This window comes from Taudactylus pleione, unplaced genomic scaffold (genome assembly GCF_031769625.1).
Source record: "Taudactylus pleione unplaced genomic scaffold, aTauple2 ptg000195l, whole genome shotgun sequence".
Classification (NCBI taxonomy): Eukaryota; Metazoa; Chordata; class Amphibia; order Anura; family Myobatrachidae; genus Taudactylus; species Taudactylus pleione.
Genome location: NW_028284597.1, coordinates 3,828,482 through 3,852,029, shown reverse-complemented (window position 1 = coordinate 3,852,029; position 23,548 = coordinate 3,828,482). Strand labels below are relative to the sequence as shown.

At 43.7% G+C, this 23,548-nt stretch overlaps 1 protein-coding gene across 2 annotated transcripts in view; it reads left to right on the top strand.

Annotated features, from left to right (window-relative positions):
* The window catches only part of LOC148518949 (uncharacterized), an 89,010-nt gene that overhangs the window by 21,381 nt on the left and 44,081 nt on the right, over positions 1-23,548 (top strand). For both annotated transcript variants that reach the window (XM_088476814.1, XM_088476815.1), the window contains exon 2: positions 8,311-8,487. In XM_088476814.1, coding sequence (XP_088332940.1) covers positions 8,311-8,487 — 177 coding nt within the window. The remainder of the gene's footprint in view (positions 1-8,310; positions 8,488-23,548) is intronic.

Genomic DNA, 23,548 nt, shown 5'->3' with positions numbered 1-23,548 from the left:
GAGGGACGCCACTGTTGTACAGCTCAATCAATGTATATAAAATAGTAAACAGTAGGTATGATATATAGGTTACAGCAGTGGTTCCCAAACTTTCTTGAATTACGGCACCATAGAGTATCAACATTTTTTTCATGGCACCGCTAGGCCAAAAGTTTTTGGTAAGTTTTTTAAAGTAAGTAAATTGTGCTTATATGTCTAGGTTCAGTTATGTGATGGTTGACAGTGTTGTGCTCTGTTTGTCCACATATTTTATGATTGGCAGCCACCAGCTCTGGTTTTGCCTATCACATTTACCGCAAATAAACTGATTTGGTTTTGGACCACCTGTGGCACCTCTGCAAGTGGCACCATCACGATCAATGGTCGTGATGGTCGCAGCCCTCGTCCAATCTGCATAAGCCGAAGCTTACTCTGACTGGCCATCAGAACTGGTCAGCCGGGTCCAGGAAGTCTGAGTCTGGCGATGCAGGCCCTAAGCTCGGCTTCCCTATAAAACGGGGGCAACACCCCCCCCCATTTTGTAAAATGGTCCCGGTCTCTGTCCCCACTCTGCTCCCCAAGCGCCGCTGCGATCATACTTTCACTACGTTGGGACTGTGAGCGATGTCACAAGACCCGTTCTGCACATGCGCATAGCGGATCCTGCGCATGTGCCTATCCCCAAACATCGGATTTGTACATAAACCATCGTATTGCATACAAATCCGAAACAGTACACTATAAGCTAAATCGAGCAAAATAAAGGAAAAAATAGCAATGTTGAGAGAAAAATATACAATCTAGAGTAAAAGAACATGTCCGATACCAGTAACCCGCTCCATCCATGCCATGGGCGCAGCTCAGATCAGTAATGCATGCAAAACATGTTAGCAGCTGCGATAGCAAATACCGTCTGAGGCTGAAACACCCCAATTATACGCCCACTGATGCCTGACAGCACAGGGGACTAACCGGGCTCATGCATTTTATGGAGAGCAATCCAGTCAAATATTTAAAGAGGAACTTTGCGTTCTGATTATCTGATGAGACTGAAACCTGCCATGTAATGAGGCAATTAACCGTCCAACAATACAGCCAGTCAGACCCGTCTTCCCAGTACAGAACAATGAGTTTATTCAAAACATGCCAACACAAAGCGAAATTAATGACTTTCCAAACATTTGTCAACTATGATAAGCTTTAGCAGAGTGTGAATCTTTAGTTACAAATTAAAGTCCATCTTATTAACACTAACAAAAAATCAACTAACAGGAAACACAGAGAACATGTTCCAAATTAAATAAATGAAAGATATGTTTAATTAAATATCCCCAGCTTTGTTTTCCTTTGGGGTTAGTTGTGATTGTTGGTTACCGGCCATAGCAAGCACTGTTTGGTCTCTTTATTAGCGCAACAGGCAAACATAGAAAAATGCTGTTTTCATGCCAAGCATTTTCTAGTTATTTATTCCAATTACCACTAACCACTTTACGAGTACATATTGTAACATTGGTAGGCAATGTGCCAAGCTGTATATTCAGATTAACTCCATTGTACCCTGGTCCGTTCCAAAAAGACAAATGCGTAGCTTAAGGTCCCCATACATCAGCAATCAGAAAACCACAACTGAACGATTTGACGATTTGCTGCCCGATTTAACGATTTCTCAGTCTAGCAATCTGCGCCCATACATTACAGATCTTTTTCAGTGATTTGCAGAGAGAAGACAGATTTGCCAATCTTGAAAGTCTCATAATTTTAAGGAGCCCATACACTTAACGACAAATTGCGGGATCCTGCCATGGGATCGGAAACACCGACCGGTGGCCATCGATGTTCCTCGATCCGACTGGTGAAATTCTCCATGTTAAATTTCACAGATTTGCAAATCACAATCATATTTTGATCGTGATCAGAAAATCAGTGAAATCCAACATGTTGGAATTCACCGATCCTGCAACCCAGCATCTCAGGATCGCAGGAACGCGGCAAACCGTTTCTAGTGTATAGGCCCCTTTACTAGTAGCAGTCTGCAAATCAGTACCACAAACTAGCAGTCTACAGCCCCTATTAATCTGCCAAATCCAACATGTTGAAGAACCTGATTTGGCAATTGCGATCACTTTTTGATTGTAATCGTCAATTGGGGAAGCACATACATTGGAAATTTATTGGGACAGTGGGCCTGATTCACTACGGATCGCTATTGCAGTCGCAGCTGTAATTACGCACGCAGTTATGCTGCGAAAATATGCTAATGTCTACAACTGCTCACCCGTCAGCCGCTTTCACACATCCGTAAGACCTCGCAATCCTGCGTATACATCGGTAATAACATCGAGTAACATCGGATCCTCACGCAGAATTACAGCAGGTCTGACCTGTCTCAGAAATTGTAACTCTCGTCACACGCAGTGAGTACACAAGCTGCAAATGGCGCCTCAGTGACTCATTTATGCACGGCCCAGGAAACAGCGTTCAAACGGACAGACACGCCTGTGTTTCTCCAACCACTCTCACATCACCACCCCAAATGCTGACGTCCTGTCACTCACTCTGCGATGGCTTTGTATCTTCGTGCGTGATTGCAGTGCGATCACAATACTGGCCGGCGCATGCACACTGAGATGCATACACATGCACAGTACGCACCAGGGCCATAGGGAGGGTGGTGTGGCCGGTGCCTCCGCATAGGGCGGAATCCTCCAGCGGCACTGGCCACACACTTCCCGGCGCCGGAGGTCTGCGGGAAGAGACCTCCGGCAGTGGTGCGCGGCGCACGAATAACGTCGGTGCAGGATCCCGCCCGCCCTCCACCCCCTGGAAGGAAAGGTAAGCGCTCAGGGGGAGGAGGGAGGCAGAGAGGGAGCAAGAGGGGCGGCAGTGCTGCACAGGGCGCACTGCCGTCCAGTTACGGCGTTGGTGAGCACCATCTGCCAATCTGTATACGCTGTTGCAGTTGAGATCCGTGATGAATCAGGCCCAATTACTTCCAAATTGCCCCAATCTGCCACAGATGTTTGTGGGCCTTATGGCATACATTGGTTTACAATACATCAGTGGTTCTCAACTCCAGTCCTCAAGTTTCACCAACAGGACCTGTTTTGTGGATTTCTTTAATCATGCACAGGTGAGTTAATCTATATTCCTAGGTCAGTAATTATCCCACCTGCTTCCACAGATAGAAATACTGAAAACATGAGCTATTGGAAAAACCTGAGGATTGAGGTTGAGACATGGTTGCCGACAATCTGGCTGCCAGGTCGGCACAGCAGGGAGCGGTGTGAGCTGCGAGGCACACGTTTGGGGGCGGAGTGGGGGGCATGACTGCATGATCGCCCAATCGTGGCCCTGCCTTCGGTTATACAATGTCAAGGGGGCGGGGCCACGATGACTCAATTCAGCGTGAAATGCATCATCAGCTCCCCCCGGACCAGCCGCTTGTATTGTATAAGTGGACGGCAGCTGGGAGAAAGGTGGTGCCCTGATATTTACTGCCAGGGGAAGCAGTCCGTATTTGGACACAGTGAGAGGCAATTTCAGTGAGTATTCCTGGGTGGTCGCGGGGGGATGGTAACACACTGGCTAGACAGTTTGCAGGTCTGTCACGGTTAGCAATTGTGACGTTTTGTGCATTTGCATTGATTTTCAGTGGCCATGATCAGATAGACATTCTGTGCCTCCATAGAGCTGCTGCAATTTTCGATAGTGTGACCAATTGTCAATGGCGTTTTAAGAGAGGAGGGGGCCAGTGTGCATTTTCAGTGCGGGTTCCCTCTTCTCTCTGGTGGCACCACAGTGCAGTAGATTCTGGCTTAGTGTCAGAATCTACTGCGCATGTGCGGGTCTTGGAAAAATGGGGCCAGTGACGTGCAGTGATGTCAATGGCTGGGAAGGCACACATGGAGATGGGTCTTTGCGCTTGGAGCCTGTCTCACACCCTACTCACTGTAACTATCCCCTCGCTACACTAAGGTTCACTGTCCATTAATTCTCTTAACTGCATGACTGTGTCTTCTCTTGCTGCTGACTCTCTCCAATCTCTAAACACTGCAGTGCACTTCCTGATCACATGACACATCCAATGTCTCCATCAGTGCTCAAGGCATGCCCCCCATACTCAGATGCATGCCTCTATTAGCTGTCTTTCTGTGCAGCTTACTGCCCATGGTGTGGCCCGTCCCCCAGCTCTGCAAACAGTGTCTGACTATACAGAAGTGAGGCTGAGCTATTGCTGCCTCATCTCTTGTCTCCATGCAGTCCCAGGGAGCTACACAAAGCTGGTGGGTGTTAACTAAAAATAATTACAATAAACAAAGAAGATGTTTATAAGTTATAAATATCTTCTATTATTCTAATCATTTTTATATCAAATCTCCTGAGAATGACAGGGGAGACACTACCTCCCCTGCCTACCCTGATAGGCACAATAGGGCACACCCAGACAACAGTCCTGACACGTCTGTTTTTTCTAGCCGCCCCCTGTTCCCTTCCCCAGACGCTGACTACCTGTCACTCAGTTTGCAATAAATCCTCTCTGTGGCCATCATTGCTAATCAGTGCAGCTTTGGTGCATGTGCAATAGCAAAAATTGCTCAACTGCATCCGACATCAGCATTGGGTGCATCTCTAAATCAGACTCCTAGTGCTGTGAGGCAGTAATGCTAACCCTTACTCCAACCGTGTTGCCCAGTATAAGACAGTGTTCCCAAATCCGGCACTCACATATTCCCAACAGCTCATGTTTTCGGGATCTCTGACTATGGAAATATGACTGCTCCAACCAATCACCTGCAGATAATCCTAGTTATAGAAGAGCTTGGAAAATGGTTATTAAGACTGTGATTGTGTAGTGAGGCAGTTGTTGAGTACAGAATCAGAAGCGTTGATGAATTCTTTCCATTTGCTGAAATTACTAAACAGATGTGTCATGGCGTGAGGCATATCCCGCGAATGGATACGCATGCTGCGTTCGCACCCACACCACCATAGGATTGCATGGTGTGATCATAGTGTGCGCCATAGCGTACGCTGCTGCGGGTAAGCACATGGTGCGATGTTTGTAGCACGATCGGCAAAGATGTTGCAGGGCACATCTATATTCTAGGGTTTTAAATTAGGACACCCAACACTTGCAGGAGAACTGAGCCCTAAATGTATCCTAAAATCTTGTGTAATAAGCTGATTCCATAGTGAAAACATAGGATTACTTTAATAATATGACTGACAGATATCGCTGGTGTAAAAAGACGTGTTTCTTTTATGCCCGCGTGTGACTATCCTCAATTAATTTACACAGCTTGTACAGTTCTTCTTAATGCTCATGAAACGGTTTGTGATTTGAATCCATCTGCATTAGAGGCTGTAAATGCAAACAGCAAAAGATGTGAAACAATACGTATTTGTTATGCAATTCTGCTCTACTCTCTTTGTTTGGTTTTGTATACTGTACAGTAGGGGCGTATTTATAATGGGTGCAGAGTGTGCAGTTCACACGGGCAAAAGATCTGGGGGGGACCACACCGCACACCCTGCACCCATATATTTTAATTACTCACCCCTCTGAAGTCCCGTGCTGGGGTGTCTCGCGGGAGAAAACACCTGAAAAATGGCCGCCGCGGACATTTGTCCGGTGCTCTGTGCATGCGCACTAGGGAAATAACCCTAGTGTGATGTGCATATACGCTGTAGACTACAAGCACACTCTAGTGCCCAGAGTTTACAAGTGCTGCGGCGCTGAGAGTGTCCGCCACCGCAGAGAGAGGAGGGGGCCCAGACAGAGGGCCTGATTCAGACCCGGACGCTCTTTCAGAGCGCTCGCTCTGAATCAGTGCCCGCCTATTGTATTTTTAGAGCGGCCTCCTGGCCGCTCGCATAGCTGTGGGTGACCACCCACAGCTAGTGCGAGCGGCCAGGATGATGGTCGCGATGGTCAAGACCATCACAACCATCGGACTTGCGACGAGACCCTTGTGGGTCTCGTTGCCGCAAGTCCCAGTGGACTTCTTGCTCTTACAGAGCAAGAAGTCCACCCACTGACATCAATTGTGATATCAGTGGGGCCGGCCCTAGATGGTAGGCGTTCCCATGGGAATGCCTACGTCTGGGCAGCCATGCCCCCGGCATGCCCACCAAAGGGGGCGTGCTGTCACTCAACATCGACAGCATGCCCCCTTTGGCTTGCCTGTTGCTATCCGGGTCTCACGCATGCGCATGACGGAGCCGTCTCCGTCTTGCGCATGCGCACTGGGCCAACATTGATCCGCTTGCGAGCGCTCAGCGCTCGCGAGCGGGTCTGAATCAGGCCCCGAGAGTGCACACGGGTCCCCTCCTCTGTAGAAACGCCCCTGCTGTACAGTATGTTGTTTCTGACTTACTAAATGGACTAAAAATGGATGAGACAATGAGTGTTGCTGTTGTGGTCCTTTTGGTTAGATACAGTAGGTCTGTATTTTTTTTTTTAACCACAAGTGCGAGCATGCCCGGACATTAGGGACCCGCTGGAACCTGTAGTCCAGCCTTAAAAAAAATATATGAAAATAAGGGCCTGATTCAGAGCCGGACGCTATTTGCGCTCGCTCGTTCAGAAAAAGGGGGTGGCTATTTAAATGAACCGTTCGCTCTTTGCGGTCTGTTCACGCCTCTATGTCTGAACGAGCGAACAAAACATGCGGTCGTATTTTGGAAAAAGACGCCCCCTGGCCGCTCGCATCATACATCATGTCCGCTATTTAATAGATTAATCGAGTACATCAAACAGCGTAAGAACTGCTCGCTATTCTTGTGGTTGGTTTTTCCTACCGCAATCATGCGAGCAGTTCTGGCTATAAAACAACCAAGTGACGTGGTCGATGACGCTGCTTTATTAATATTGCACACCCATAAAACGCCCGTTTTGACCTTTAAGCACGCCTGCGTTCTGATCTCCACTCCCCGTTTTCAAGCACCTTCCCCTGTTACCACCCACATACGCCTCATTCTGTCAACCAAAATAGCAGGCATTCGCTATTTAGCGAGCACACGATTTTCGTCCGCACTGACTGGTTCTCGCATGCGTATTGCAATCCGTACGCATGCGCAGATGTGCGAACATCGCTCGGAACGAACGAGTGGCCGCTTACGAGCGGCTCTGAATGAAGCCCAAAATACGGACACTGAATATTGTATACATTTATTAATGTCTGGTCATTCTAGCACTTGTGGTTCAACAAGTGCCATCATGCCGGGGCACGCTTGCTGAGACTTGTAGGCCACCTATAAAATACAATATAATTTAACTATTTAATGACCATTACCCCCACACCCAAAGCTCATTGGGTGCGGGGTAAAGCCCTAGGCTTTTAGCTGGTTGTCCTTGGGGAGAGGAACAATTTTTTTGGGGGGGGGGCAAAGGGGATCCCCGCTTCCCCAGGTTTTCCAACCCTGGTCTGAGCAGCTTGGGGCTAGTTTACATTATGGCAGGGGGTCCCCAAGCTATGTGTCTCCCTGCTATAGCATTATTCCCCCCGGCTGGTTCAGCTTGGTGCTGCTTATTGAAAAGTAGGGGGAACCCCATGCCGTTTTTTCCTATTTTAATATACCAGCCTAGGCTCAATGAGAAGGGGGGTGGGGGCACATGATTTTATTTTATTTTTAACAATTTAAACACTTTTATACCTAACAAAGCCTAGTGATCTGTGCCAGTGGCATGAGTGGGTTCAGTGACACCCAGTGCGCTCAATAGATCCCCTGTATCCCGGAGGTGGGCACATCCGAAAAGGGGGTGTGGTCTCGGTAGGGAAAATCTGGTCCACGGTGTTCTGTTTCTATGATGTCATTTGAATAGTGCTTTCTGTAACAAATAGAATGGCACAAGTAGATGTATATGAATAGAACAGCTTCTGTTCCACAGTGGTTTCAATAGAAACTGCCGCCATATAGAACGTACCGTGGTGGGTAGCCATTTCTAATCCAATGAGGATCGACAGTGATTTATGTTTAGACATCAAAATTGACCATTAGTAAATGCTAGCAAATTGACATGAAAAATGCAGTCAATTGACGGTGGTTTCCTGCAGGTTTTAAATTACACCAAACCCGCATCTTAGTAAACGTAGCCCAAAGTTTTAAAGTTTTCTTTATTTCATATTACATATCTTAACAATATGTATTCTGCAATCCATAAAATGTAACTGGACATTTTCTGTTGCCAATGTGCATTTCTCTATCAGGCAGGTATGTTGCTCCTGGAATCAGATTGGATTTTAAACTATCAGAAAGTGCTTTTTCCCATTGTTATAATAATTTCAGGTTTATGAACTGATGATAAATGATAACATTGTATCCCCTTAGTTTACAGAAGAGTACATAAGGAAGATGTCTCAAATGCAGTGGCCCAAGATTATCATAGTTGCTGATGGATCCTGCGGAGAGTCAAGTTCGCTTTTGGGGGTCAACTCAGAATATATTGTGGAATCCTGTAACGCATATGGGGCCAACGCAGCATTGGAAAGACCAGACCAGAGGCAGGTAATGACTTTTATATCCATATATCCTTATCCTACATTAAGATTTTATGTTGCCCTTATCTGTTGGTTTCCTTGTGCTGACAGATGTAGTAAAATTAAACCGTGTCTAAATTGTCCAGTAGATTTGTTTGGTCATGTTCAGGCTAGATGACCTGATCACTTGGGGCCCAACCCCAGTGGTCAGCTAATGTCCACACATTCAGGTTTTTGTGGGATTGTAACTTGGGTTTTCTGGTTACTTTGGATCCAAACTTGGAGCAAATGTGGGGCCATTTGAACAATTATCACCAAATTCCCCAACCTGATTTCTCTGTGTGAAAAGGCCGGATGAGTTGCTGTAATATCGTAGCAGGTCCAATGCCGTACTGGTGATAATATGATGTATTTGTTGGTTGTTTACTGAAGAACTAACTCTATTAATTTTTGCAGACAATGGACCTCTCCGTTACCCGATAGTCATTGTGTTGACACCTATAGTTATTGCATCAGGGATGATGGTTATAGATAAGAGAGATTTTTGAATGATGTCTCATGTTAATAGGAAGAATTACAAGGATTTATGCCACAGGTTATATTGTCTTTGTGGTTGCCATGGAGTAACGTTTTTTTAGTATTATATAATATAGAAAATCTCAAATAAAGAGAACCTAATAATCTTATAGGCATAGCCCACAGATCCAGGCTAATACAGTGTGCTGCATATTCTAATTCCAAACCTGTTCCGCTGCCTCGTTTTGCCTCTAAAAGTCCTCATCCTCTGCCTGTATAATCTCCCATTTATGACCAAAACCACCAGCACAGCGTATGAGTGTGTATGTCAGTATAAACAGTCTATGAATACCCTGAAGAAAAAAAAGGACATAAAATTTGCTACTTATGGAGGGAGCCAAAATAAATCTTTCTTACATACGTAACCATGAATATGACATAACATATTCCAGACTGATATAAATGTTTTTTACATGTTTTTAAAATCACCCAGTAAAAATACTGCTAGGAAGAGACTTAAAACATGGTCATTAATATGAAACCGTAAAGTAGGGAAAATAGATAATCACTGCAAGAGGCCTATGGTGCATATGTTTGGCTAGGAGCAGCTCACTATGCGCCAGGTCTAGCTTAGCAGCAAGAGTGGGTGGGATGCAGGAGGAGTACCTACCCTTCTGGAGGTGCGGGGCTACCCGAAAAAAATCGAGAGCCTCTCGCAGGTTCCGTATTAAAGAGCTTTTGTAGGAGTTTTCATTAAAAAAAAAAACTACTCCAAGCCCTTACGTTTGCATTATTTTAGTAAGCAGATTGCCCCATACTTGGTATGGGAAATGTGATCTGCTCAAATTTAACAAAATAAAACTGTAAATAAATAAAGGGGGAAGCCTAGCGATAATAACGCCACTTGGAGATGCCGTTATCCAGGCTTTCCCCTGTCTCACCAACTCCTGCTCTGCTCCGATAGGCAGAGCAGAGCCGGGAGACAACGTCTGTGATCAGCCTTGTGTGTCTAAATAGACCACAAGCTGATTACCCGGGTCAAAGTTCTGCCCAGCATACACCAATGGGAGGCCCAACCGGGACCTATTCTTCAAGTTATTAAGTTAGGCATCCCAGACCAATTGCCACCCCTCTGTGAAGTTTTCATCCAAATCCATGGTAGGCCCAGGACAGGCTCCCCGGGTCAAAGTTCTGGCCAGCGTACACGGGCCAACAGGAGCCTCAACCCCCTAGTATGTCTTCTGGATCCAATGTTACTGCTCTGTGAAGTTTTCATCCAAATCCATCCAGTGGAATGCTCAGAACAAGCTCCCCGGGTCAAAGTTCTGCCCAGTGTCCTAATGGGACCTTAACCCCTCTAAAACCTGTCCAGGATCCAATTGGGCCACCTCGCTTTGGTTTCATCCCTATCGGTGCAGGGGTGTCCGAATCCATAACCGAATAGACAAACAAACAGACCGATGAATTTTATATATAAGATTATCTCTATTACATCCTGCAGTTTCCCAACATATTAGTGAAGCTACTTCAGTATATTTTCAGATTAACGCTACTGAAGATTTATCTATTTCAAGTATCTGGGACACATATAAAACAGGTATAAGAGGCCTCTTAATTCAAGCAGTGACTCAACACAAAATGAAGTAAATATGAAATGGATAAACAGAATACTTAGCTTTGCAAACTGGCAATCAGGCATGAACAGCACCTGCGGGAAGGTCTGGGGAGACCATTATAATACACCTAGCAAACATTTCACATTGCTTTCAGCAAAGGTCATCTTGCATATAAAGCAATACTTTTAGTGATATGTTAACAAGCCCTGCACTCTGATAGCTGTAAAACAGAGCAGACTGTGACTCTAAATCTATCTCATCTATGTATTTATAGGAAGGGTGGATTCCTACTTTAGTGTAAAAACATTCCCTGTACGTATTGCATTGCACTGTGAGATGCACATTAGTGGGAAGGTTTTCTCATGGGGAAGATGTATCAAACCTTGGAGAGATATAAAGTATCAACCAAGCAGCTTCTGTCAGTTTCCAAGCACACAGGCCCCCATTTATTAACGAGTGATACATTTCACTGTGTATGATAAATGGTGCTCCAGCCAATCAGCTCCCAACTGTCATTTTTCTAACAGTTGACAGTTGGGAGCTGATTGGCTGGAGCACCATTATCATACACAGTGAAATGTATCACTCGTTTTGATGATAAAACTCGTTAATAAATGAGGCCCACAGTCTGTAAAATTACAGAAGCTGAATGGTTGGTACTTTATCTCCACTTTATTTATCTCGAAGATTTCATACGTCTCCTCCTATAAGTTTATAGAACCATGAGGTCTCTGTATTAAGCCTTCAATAGAGATAAAGTGGACTGAGATAAATTACCAACCAATCTGCTCCTAACTGTCACTTCACAGGCTGCTTTTGAAAAATGACAGTTAGGAGCTGATTGGTTGGTACCTTATCTCCGTCCACTTTATCTCTCTCCCCAAGGCTTAGTACTCCTACATAGACCTGCATATTTGTTATGATGTATAGCCATGTAGGATACTGTGGTGTGGGGTATGGATGTGCTCAGACCCCCATGTTTTGGTTTTGGTTTTAAATTCTTGTCGTGTTTTGGTTTTGGCAAAACCACTCTCAGGTGTTTTGGTTCTGTTTCGGTTTTGATTTTGGATTTCTTTAAAAAATGTATAAAAACAGCTAAAATCATGTCACTTGGACCTGTTTTGTCCCTATAGTATTATTTACATCAATAACAATCATTGCCAGTCAGTTTTGATCATGAGGGAGAGACTTACTGTACATGCATTCCAAAATAAGCGGAATCCAGTTTTTAGATCCGCTTTCCAAACTTGGCGAGATGACCCAAGTCGGGAGACGGTTCTACTCTGAACCCCAAAGTTCAGGTGTGTTCAGTTGTCAGCAAAACCGGCCAATCATCTCTAGTCTGGGGTTGGGGTATTGTTACATTATCAGTCTCCCAAAAACAATATTTTCGTGTTCTATACATTAAAAAATACTGTGAATATTTGACTGACAATAGATTCTAAAAGCCTGTGATAAATGTCTGGACTGAATATATGAGATGTAGGGTATAAACAGATGTACTGGACTGTATATATGAGATGTAGGGTATAAACAGGTGTACTGGACTGTATATATGAGATATAGGGTATAAACAGGTGTACTGGACTGTATATATGAGATGTAGGGTATAAACAGGTGTACTGGACTGTATATATGAGATGTAGGGTATAAACAGGTGTACTGAATACTGGGAATAATCACTATGGGGCCTATTTATCATCAATTAATTTCTACAAAAGCAGGTGGAAATTAACATTTTCACCTGCCATTGTAGAAATTAAGTTATCAGGCCATTCATCAAGAAGGTAAAGCAGGACATATCACAGACATATCCTACTTACCTTCCTCTGGCAGAATGGCCCGCTGTCCCCATTCACTAGTATCACAGATATCTCCTACTTACCTTCCTCTGGCGGAATGGCCCGCTGTCCCCATACACTAGTATCACAGATATCCTCTACTTATCTTCCTCTGGCAGAATGGCTCGCTGTCCCAATACACTAGTATAGGGACAGAATTCATCAAGCTCTGAAAATACAATATTTTCGGAGCATGATTGCGGGAGCATTCACCATCTTCAGATGGCGAGTCCTCACGCTCTGGGCTCGTAACTTCCATAGGGAAGGAGTCCCGGGTTGCAAAGAGGGATCCTGTTGGATCCCTCCGCCCTTGTCCGGCTCCTTCCGCTGGACGTCGGGGATCTTGTGAGCATGCTTGATCTGAAGGTCACGCATGCGCACTTGTCTCACTGCTCACTTGTCTTACAATCTCATGTCAAAATAAGATACCAAACCCTAACTTGAGAATTCAATCTGTAATCTGCCATTCAGAATCTACTAGCTACAGTAGTGCGTCTGATTGTCATCCTCCTCCTCATCATCATATCGTATACTGGCCTACAGCACCTTCAAGAGCTACACCGTCTGACATGTATAGGTGTTTCTGTGTCCAAGTCTACCCCAGTCTCAAAAAGTTGCGGGAGGCTTGTGATTTTTTAGGTAACTCCCCACACCCCTGGAAGAGTAGACATATCTCCCGCATCCCACTCACTTCCTAGTTAAATGGGCAGGATGTGGAGATTTTATGGGTAATTTTCAGGTCCACGAGTAGGGGGCGAGGCTAAAATTACGCGAATCGCGTTATTTAGCCCCGCCCCCTACATGTGGACTCATAAATCGCAGCCTTTACCTGTGGTGGGGCGGGGCCTAATGACATATACAGTCCGGCCCCGCCCCTCAAAGATGTCAACAGAATCTCCTCCCCGTGTCGGCAAGTATGACTTACATTTCCTCTCCCATTCCTCCTCTCTAAACGAGTAAGAGTCATACAGTAAGTGCAAAATAGGACAAACTCTGAATACGGTCATAGTAGCATTGGGCATACACTGTCAGGTAAAATGTTTGTCAGGCCGACAGACGTTTTATCTGACAGCCTGAAACCATCATATATCGTGGCCATACACTGAGATATGTCACTCTGTATGGACATGATATCTGCACTCCTTCCCTGGTTAGGAAACATTTTCCCCTTTCCTTTCCTCACCTGTGAAGGAACAGGGTCAATGCTGGGTGGTCGCCGCGGCAGCGCATACACTGCCAGGTGCAGCCAACCAGTGATCGGATCTATCGGACATGCTGGGCGATTTCAGCATGTCCGGCAGATCGATAGTTACTGATCGGTCGCGGCCATACACTATGCAATTATCGTCCCTATCAGATGATTATCGGCTGGTCGGGCCGATTGGACAGTGTATGCCTAGCATATGCATTTTTGGTGCACAGTATGGGAATGGTTTCTTTCCACTTAACTTTGAATAAGCCCCTTAGCCATCAGTGAAAAATAAGTATAAGTTTACAGCCAAGTAAATAAAGTATAGATCTAATTACCAGTGTTCAATTGCTAAGAAAAGTGCTAAGATCTAGGTGATATTTATATGTGAAAATAACATCTCACCCAATATCACAGGGCCTAATTCAGTGGTGGATGCTCAGCAAAATGATGTCTATTAAGACGTCCACCGGCTGTAGCTCTGTTTTACTGTGGTGCACACAAAGGCGCCATCAAACGGACATCAGCCACACCATCGGGCTTCTGCGCCACCCTATGGTTGCTCAGAATGTCTGACGGTATTTGGCTGGTATTGTCAGTAAAGCTGCGTCTTCCGAAGCAGTCCCTGAAATCGCCACACCCACAGCTTAGCGAGCGGCCAGGCGGCTGCAACAAAAAAATAAATAAAACCGCCCTGATTCAGAGCGAGCGCTCTTCAAGAGCGTCTGGCTCTGAATCAGGCCCTGTGTCCGATGGCAGTAACCATCGGGACACATATATGGAAATATACGGATATATAAGGAGTCAGTGACCATATGAAAACACCACATCACAGGCCAAGTTCGTTTCCACATACAGTATTAAGGAATTTGCAGGTTTTGATTTTATTAATTCCAAGCGACAGAAATTATAGGGCAAAAGGTCCCACTTGAGTGAGTGTCTTTTTTGCTTCCTTTTGCCATTGTGACTATCTCAAAGGCCAAATAGTAAGTTGTATACGATATACTGTAGATGAAGGCTATAGATGAATGTAAGAATGACGAAATGCCGGCGCCGGAATGCCACTACCCGGCCAGAAGACCGACAGTAGCGTAGATGCCGAAGTCGGAAACCTGACAGCCGCATTCCGTAACAGCCACATACTGTACTTTCCCTTTAACTAGTTTACTTAAAAATGAATGGGAAAGTGACAGTGACAAATCTGCTGATCAGGGCGGCTCATAATAAAACTAGAATCTGCATTTCCTCCTATAGAGCAATTGCTTAGTTAGACATTCAGTTCTGTTCTACAGGCTATTTATTGCACTCCGGAAGATTCTGCCTTCCGGAAATTGGACACATTACAGAAAACATTTCCATAATGTCCACAAATGGCTGCAATACACGTTCCTATGTTATTAATGAGATCTGTATTTTGTAGTGAAGTTATCTCCTGATTGCCCTGAGCAGCAAAGCACTACTGCTGTATACAGGCTAATAATCTATTATCCACAAAAATATTTCATCTAATAAGGATGAGCAAGTGTTGTATATTTCCATCATTCTGCAACTGGCCGTGATACGTTACATGTTTCACTGGCAGAGTTTGGCCTTAAATGCTACCAGTCCTACTCTAGTCACTCCACACCGCACAATTTATTGACCATTGTTTTCCCACCTCCATTCATAGAATATAAATGTCATGAAATGTACATTTTCAAATACTGGGGCTGAGCTAGAGTTGAGCATATAGATTGTGTGCTGTGTGGTGTGTATATATACAGTACTCCCCAAAATGTATCTAGAACCATTTACACAAAGAGATGCCACAAGGCCACAAGTCAGTGTATGCGTTCTGATGGTTACCCCCGGGGGATGCAGAACAAATTTGTCCGCAGAGACGGAATTTCGGTGGGCGTTCCTGGGAGGTAACAGATGGGTGGCCAGCCATCGTCACATCAGCAACTGCGTCTTTTGGCGTAGTTGCACTGATTTTTCGCGGCCATGTTCAGTGGATAATCTGCACCTCCATAGGGCTGGTGCAATGTTCGATGGTGCGACCAATGTGTGGCCGATGGTGCATCTCAGCAGCTTATTAGCAGCCGGTGGGCATCTCTCCGTACATATCTGCACGCAGTTGTGGCTGCATTATGCCCTGAATCAGGCTGAACCAGGCACAGCGCTCGCAAGCGGGTCGATAGTCCCTCACTGCGCATGCGCAAGCCGGCTCCGGCGTGCACATGCGCGAGACCCGGCAAGCGACGGGCGCTCCGTCACTATGGGTCTTGCACCAAAACGGGGCGACTGTCGATTGTGATTGACAGCTCGCCCCGTTTTGGAGGCGGGCAGGGGGTGTGGCTGGCCAAATGGAGGCGTTCCCGAAGGAATGCCTGCAGTAATGAGCTTCCGGCTCTATCACTGGGGCTTGCGATGAACGAGACCCTACCACAAGGGTCTCGTCGCAAGCCCGATGGTCGCAACTATCGCGACCATCACCTGGCCACGCGCAGAAGCTGTGGGTGATCACCCACAGCTTAGCGAGCGGCCAGGAGGCCGGCTCACAAAAAAAAAAATGCCGCCCTGATTCAGAGCGAGCGCTCTGAAAGAGCGTCCGGCTCTGAATCAGGCCCTAGATGTTTGCTGTCCATGGAAACATGTCTATCAGTGAGTGTCACTTCCAAACTGTAAAACTGTGGCTGTAGTACAGAAACTCTTTCTATTTCCTTATGTCACGCTCCTCTAACTGCACTCACTCCTGATTGTACCAGTAGCTGCCCAGCCAGATAACAGCGGATGCGCCTTCTCATGAGTGCTCACTAGCCAAAGTAATGCACCTTTGGCCTGATTCATTAGGGATCGCAACTGCGATCACGCACGCAGATGGCCGATTGTTCCCTACTGCGCATGCGTTGCAGTGTGCGTGCCTGGAGCCTCCACTGCGATCGTGCTGCAATCGCAGAGACTACGCAGACCCATCGCAGAGTGATTGACAGGAAGTGAGCGTTTGGGGTCGGTAACAGGGGAGCGGTTGGAGAAACGCAGGCGTGCCTGTCTGCTTTAACGCCGTTACTTGGGCGTGCATATATTAGCCACTGCGACGTCATACGCAACTTGTGTACTCACTGCGTGCGACGAGGTTACCAATTTCTGAGTAAGGTCAGACCTGTTGTAATTGTTAACGAGGGGCCGATGTTACTCGATGTTCCCGATGAATACTCAGGATTGCAAAATATTATGGATGTGCGCAGCGGTAGTGGGTGTCTCTATGCTGGCTATGGGTGTCTCTATACTAGTTTTGCGAATGCATCCATTAGCATATTTTCACAATGGACCTGCGAGCTTAATCGCAGCTGCAATCAAAATTGTGATCCATAATGAAAAAGTATTGCTTGGAAATCCAGTGGCTCATTGTATCTTTATTTGAATTCATTGCGTGTGCAGTCTGCTGTTTTGTCCATGTATTCAACAAGGATTTATGTGAAATATGAAGAGCACAATGTGTAGTTACTTCTCTCATAACAAGTAGAATACTGATCATAAATATATCAAACCTGCTGTTATAATAGGATTGGAGTATGGGGATGGTTATATTCAGGATTTGACATGTGCCATGAAGATTCACTGCACATCTTAGTATAATGCATACAATAATATTTTGGGTGCCACAGCTCAGACGTTTAGGTGTTTGTTGTGGCAACAGAGGTGTGTGTGATTAGTAACATGTTAACATGCAATGTAACCAAACTTGCTGTAAACCAGAACTCTGATCATACATAGCTATACTGTGATTTTGTATCTTCACACGATACTCACCATGTACTGTAGCTTTCTACAATGATGTTTTATAGAGCTACTGTCCCATGGCTTGATTCAGCAAGGAACGCAGTTGCTTATACGAACGCAATCGGCCGATTGTTGCATTCTGCACATGCATCGCGGTGCACGAACCAGCCACCGCGGTCGGGACTGCAGTGACTACATAGACACATCACAGAGTGATTGACAGGAAGTGCCGTTTGTAGGTGGTGACAGTGGGGTGGGTCAGCCGAATGCAGGCGTGCCAATGTTTCAACGGCGTTGCAGGAGCGTGCATAAATTATCCACTGCGATACCATACGCAGCCTGAAGCCTCATACCGTGCGCTGAAGTAAGCAATTCCTGTCTTAACTGTGCGTGAGGCTTCGATGGTACTCGATTGTACCGTTCAAAGTCTTGCTAAACATTACAGACGTTCGAGTAGGTGAAGTGGGCATCCTTATGTAGTGCTGCGGGGTTATTGTGATCGATATGGATTAGCATAAATTCGTAGTAAAACTGCATGTGTACGCTATAATGCGATCCGTAGTGAATCAGGCCCTCAGTCTTTACCGAATATTAATTGTCTACATCTGTCTTTCCTTGTTCTATTTAGACATCTGAGGTCAATTTGCTATTGAGGTCTCCTAGTTTTATCTAGTGAGGCTACACAGGAGAGCTGGAGAGGGAATTGGTTCTTTTTTTTAAAAACACTTTATTACAACTTCCGGTTGTGGTGAGGATGTGGTGAGACGCTTCAGCGCTCAGCTCCGTTACCACCCAGCTTCACACGGCGTGCACGGCTGTTTATCAGCCTCCATCGGAGAACAAACGCTTACCTCACTAAGCGGAGACACTCGTCCGGTGTATGGAAAAATATTTCCCCCCACAGATGCCCAGACGACACCAGACTCAGAAAGCTGAGAAGCTGCGCTCAGAATCCAAGATGGCGGCCGCGCCTGAATCGCTGGCGTCTCAGACGGAGTTGAGCAGTGTTATGTCTCAGTCTGATACTCAGCCTCCCCCAGCACTACTGCCTAATACAGCCACAGTGAGTACTCCAATCACCTATGACACTATGGTGAAAGCCATACAAGACACTATGAAACCCTTAATGCAGGAGCAAACTGCACACTTTACACAGGCAATCAAAGATATTAAGAATCAAGTACAGCAGATTTCCACCAGAGTGGAATCCTCTGAGTGTAGATTGGGGGAGATTTATCAAGATGTATATACTTTGAAAGGTTCTGTCTCTCAAACTACTAAAATACAAAACCAGATTATTAATAAAATTGATGATCTGGAAAATAGATCCAGGAGAAACAACTTGAGAATACTAGGCCTGCCAGAAACCCTTAAAGGGGCTGAGCTATATTTTTTTCTTCAATCAACACTCCCTGAGTTACTGAAAATCTCTGACTCCTACCCTAAGATCATTGTGGAACGTGCACATAGAGTTGGTCCAATCCGAGATCATTCAAATCCTAGGCCACGGGTAGTGATTTTTCGCTGCTTAAATTATGCACATAAAGATGCACTATGGCTAGCATCTAGGAAAACCAGAAATTTATTGTGGAATGATAGCAGACTCCTCATTTTCCAAGATTTTTTTATTGAAGTTACTAAGGCGCGTAAAGCCTTTTCCCCGGTGTGTACTCGACTTATCAAAATAAGCCGCAAGTTTGCGTTAATGTTCCCTGCACGTTTAAGAATCTACAGTGGTTCCTCGTTTATTGATTTTACAAGAGCTATGGATGCAGAGGCATATTTGGATGAAGAACAGACCGCAGAAGAGGCAAATGAATCACATAATGACTACTCGTGATCTCCCTACAATCTCGCATGTTATTTCATACCTCCCCTCGCTTTTACTTGTGACGACGGTGGCGGATGTCACCTCCATTTTTCTCTCTGGGACTCTAGTTAATTCATGACATCAGACACCGGTTTAGATTATATTGTTATATGGTTATATTAGTATTCTATGTTTCGTTCAAAGCATCTGTCATATGACACAATTTAAAAGAATACTTTCTTTATTATGCTCCTACATTTTCAGAACATAATTTGTAATGTTTCTGACATTACCGCTATTGATAATGCTATTTGTCTTCAATGTTCTCTCATAACACTTAATATTCTTATATATTGAGTTTAAAAATGAAGTTGGATGTGGTTTAGGAGCGGATGTCGCAGAGTTTGTTATAACTTAGTTTAATAACTTACTTATTTGCTCTTATACTGGAAGTTATATATATATATCTACATAATTCTAATGTGGTTTCCTCTGTTCGAGACCATATTCTTATCATTTTTCTTTTTCTTTCAAAATTTTTTTTTTATTATTATGATCACCATTTTGGTGGTTCTGTGTGATAATGATTTTTCTTTTTTTTATAACAGTCATGTACTTCCATGGAAATTAATGTACCGTGAGTTCAATTTAATTATGCCTTGGTATTTTCAATGTCACAAATTAAAGTAGGAACTTTAAATGTAGGAGGCATCCACTCACCTATCAAGAGAAAAAGAATCTTGACATATCTAAATAAATTAAAAATAGATATTATATGCTTACAGGAGACCCATTTGTTAGATATTGAAATTCGTAAACTCGGTATGCTGAGGTGGTCAGTGGTTGCCTCAGCTCCTTACTCGACAAAATCAAGAGGTGTGGTGATTTTAGCACAACGACACCTTAATGTTCAACTACAAAATTCGTACAGTGATCCGTCAGGTAGATTAGTAATTGCCGATATGAAAATAAATGATACCCCCATTGTTTTGTGTAATATCTATGCCCCGAATGTATATGATAAAACTTTTGTGATGTCCCTATTGACAAAACTGTTCCCTTATTCTTCCTCTTCTTTAATTATATGTGGAGATTTTAATGTAGTTTCCTCCGCAAAACTAGATAGAAAATCACAGTCCAGACGTTGCACACAGACACCAAAATTTGGTATTCCGTATATAAATGAACAACTTAACCTTATTGATATATGGCGGGCTAAGCACCCAATTGATAAAGAATACACATGTTTGTCTGCGGCACATGGATCCTTATCCAGATTAGATTATATTTTAGTCTCAGATCATTTATTTACACGGATTAATACGACAGAGATAGAACCCATTTCTATATCGGACCATGCCTTGGTATGGTTTTCGTTGTCTATGGCTGCTGACTTGGGGTCGCATAGACAATGGAGATTTCCGTCATACTTAACACAATCTCTTAAATTTAGAAGTAAAATAGAAACTTTTTGGGAAGAATACAAGATTAATAACTCAACTCACGAATCAGAAGACCCACTTCTGTTCTGGCAGGCCTCCAAATCCGTACTACGAGGAAATATATTATCATACACTGCTTACACAAAAAAAGAATTCTCTAAATCTTACATGGCGGCTCAGAGAGACCTGACAGAGGCCTACCAAAAATACAAAGACACCCCTTCTACCATTCATAAGGCTGACTACCTCCAGAGAAAAACACAGTTTGAAGAAATTCTTAATCAGTTAGGTGATCGATCCTCATTCAATAGAGACTTCCAATTTCACAAATTAGGTAACAAATCAGGACGACTGCTATCCAACTTAATACGGGGCTCGCTTCCTTCCACCACCATCAAACACATAACTAAACCTAATGGTACTATCACTTCAGTTAGCTCACAAATTTTATCAGTCTTCTCCTCATTTTATGAATCTTTATATACCCAAAAATCTTACGATGATAAAAATCAAACTTCTTTTTGGTCCAATATTAATATACCAAAACTACCTGATACTTTGGCAGAAAAATTGCTTTTACCAATCACAGTGGAGGAAATTCAGAATGCCATTAAAGCTTTAAAACCAGGGAAAGCACCTGGGCCTGATGGGCTTACAGGTGATTATTACAAAATTTTAGAACCAAAGATTATAAATATACTTGTTAGTGTGTTTAATATTATATTGAACGATAAAATTATACCTAAATATTTTAATGCTGCTCTGATCAAATTACTTCCTAAACCGGGAAGAGACCCTACTTTACCAGGGTCATATAGACCGATTTCTCTGTTAAATACGGATTACAAATTATTCACTAAAATATTGGCAGAGCGTATTAAAATTTTAATGCCACAACTAATTCATAAAGACCAATCTGGCTTTATTTGGCAACGTCATTCAGTGACTAATATTCGTAAAGTACTGTCTGCAATTCACTACATAAAACTTCATAATCCAGAGACTCCCAGTGTTCTTATTTCACTGGACGCCGAGAAGGCGTTCGACCTAGTATCATGGGTCCACCTATTTGACACAATGACAAGATTTGGCTTCCCTAATGAATTTGTTAATATTCTTAAATCCCTATACTCAAACTCATCTTCCCAAATTCTATGCAATGGATTTTTATCCTCCCCTTTCCCGATTCTTTGTGGAACACGTCAGGGATGTCCATTATCACCACTGCTATTTGCCTTAGCATTAGAACCCCTGGCGGTGGCCTTACGACAATCCAAATTATTCAGTGGTATCAAAATTGGACATTTAGAATTAAAAGTCAGTCTTTTTGCAGATGACATGATGTTACTTATTTCCAACCCATCACAATCCATTCCAAACATTTTAGATATCATTTCTGAGTTCGGGTCTTTCACTGGTTATAAAATTAATGTTGATAAATCGGAGATTCTTACGGTCTCGGGATGCTCAACCCACAATCCCTTACCCTCACCCCTTTCTATATTCAAACGTGCTAACTCAAAACTGAAATATTTGGGTACCTTTATAACGTCAGACCTGAAACATCTATATACAAGCAATTTCACACCATTACTTAAAAAAATGTTCCATCTCTTAGACCTCTGGAAAAGCCTCCCCCTTTCCCTGTTGGGGCGAATTGCTTTAATAAAAAGTATAATTATCCCTAAAATAACATATATCATACAGATGTTACCCATATCACTTAACAAAACAGACCTTACATCCTGCACTCAAGCATTCTCCAAATTTATCTGGCAGGGAAAAAAGGCCAGAATAAATATGAATAAATTATACCTTCCACGAGCAGACGGAGGGTTGGGTTTCCCAAATCTAAAAATTTTCTCGCAGACAATTTTTTTCAGATATATATCAGATTGGCTGCTTGACAGAGATCTATACACTGACATCTCTATAGACAAGGCTATATTAGCCCCTTTCTCACCAGCAGCATTACTACACTCTCCCCGTTCATTAATTCCTCGAGATATACTCCACAATCCTTTGTTTTTCGATACATACAATGCCTGGTTATTTATTAACCGTAAACTTAATAGAAACTTCAGTAGCTCTCATTACACTACATTTTGGGGAAATCCGGCTTTCACACCTGCCTTGGAAAATATCAGATTTTTACAATGGAGAGACAAAGGAATAATGAAAATAAAAGATATTTTTGATCCTGGAGGAAATCTGAGCTCTTTTGGTGATCTTCGAATAGCTTTCGATTTACCTCATGCCCAATTTTTTATGTATTTACAGGCCCGACATTTTGCAAACTCCCTTCCTTCGTTAGGGTCTCTTGATGACTCCACAGACATCTTATCTGATTTACTTGTCTTTATTAAAAGTAACACATACCATACCAGACTTCTCTATGGAGACTTACTAGACAGAAATGTGAGGAAGATATGGAGGGTCACCAATGCTAGATGGGCATCAGATATGGCATGCAACCCAGAATCCTTGGATGTATTATCACGATTTGATTCCACCATGAAATACGCCCAATCGGCTCTTCTTCAGGAAGTCCACTTTAAATTTATAAATAGGGCATATATAACACAACAACAACGCAAACACATGGTTCAGGATGAATCTGGAGTCTGTCCTAAATGTCATCATTATCCAGCTACTTATTACCATAACTTTTGGGAATGTCCAAAGATTAGACTATTTTGGAATAAGATTGTGGCATATATTAACGTATTGTTTTCTATTAATGTTCATCCTGATCCTCTGGCACTCCTCTTTGTTATATTCTCGAATTGGGATCTAGGTCCCAATAAACGGGACATTATTCCCCTCCTTACAGTTATATTAACGGTAGCAAAAAAGATTATATTAAAAAAATGGATCTCTAAAAATTCTCCATTTCTTACTCAACTTAAGTCA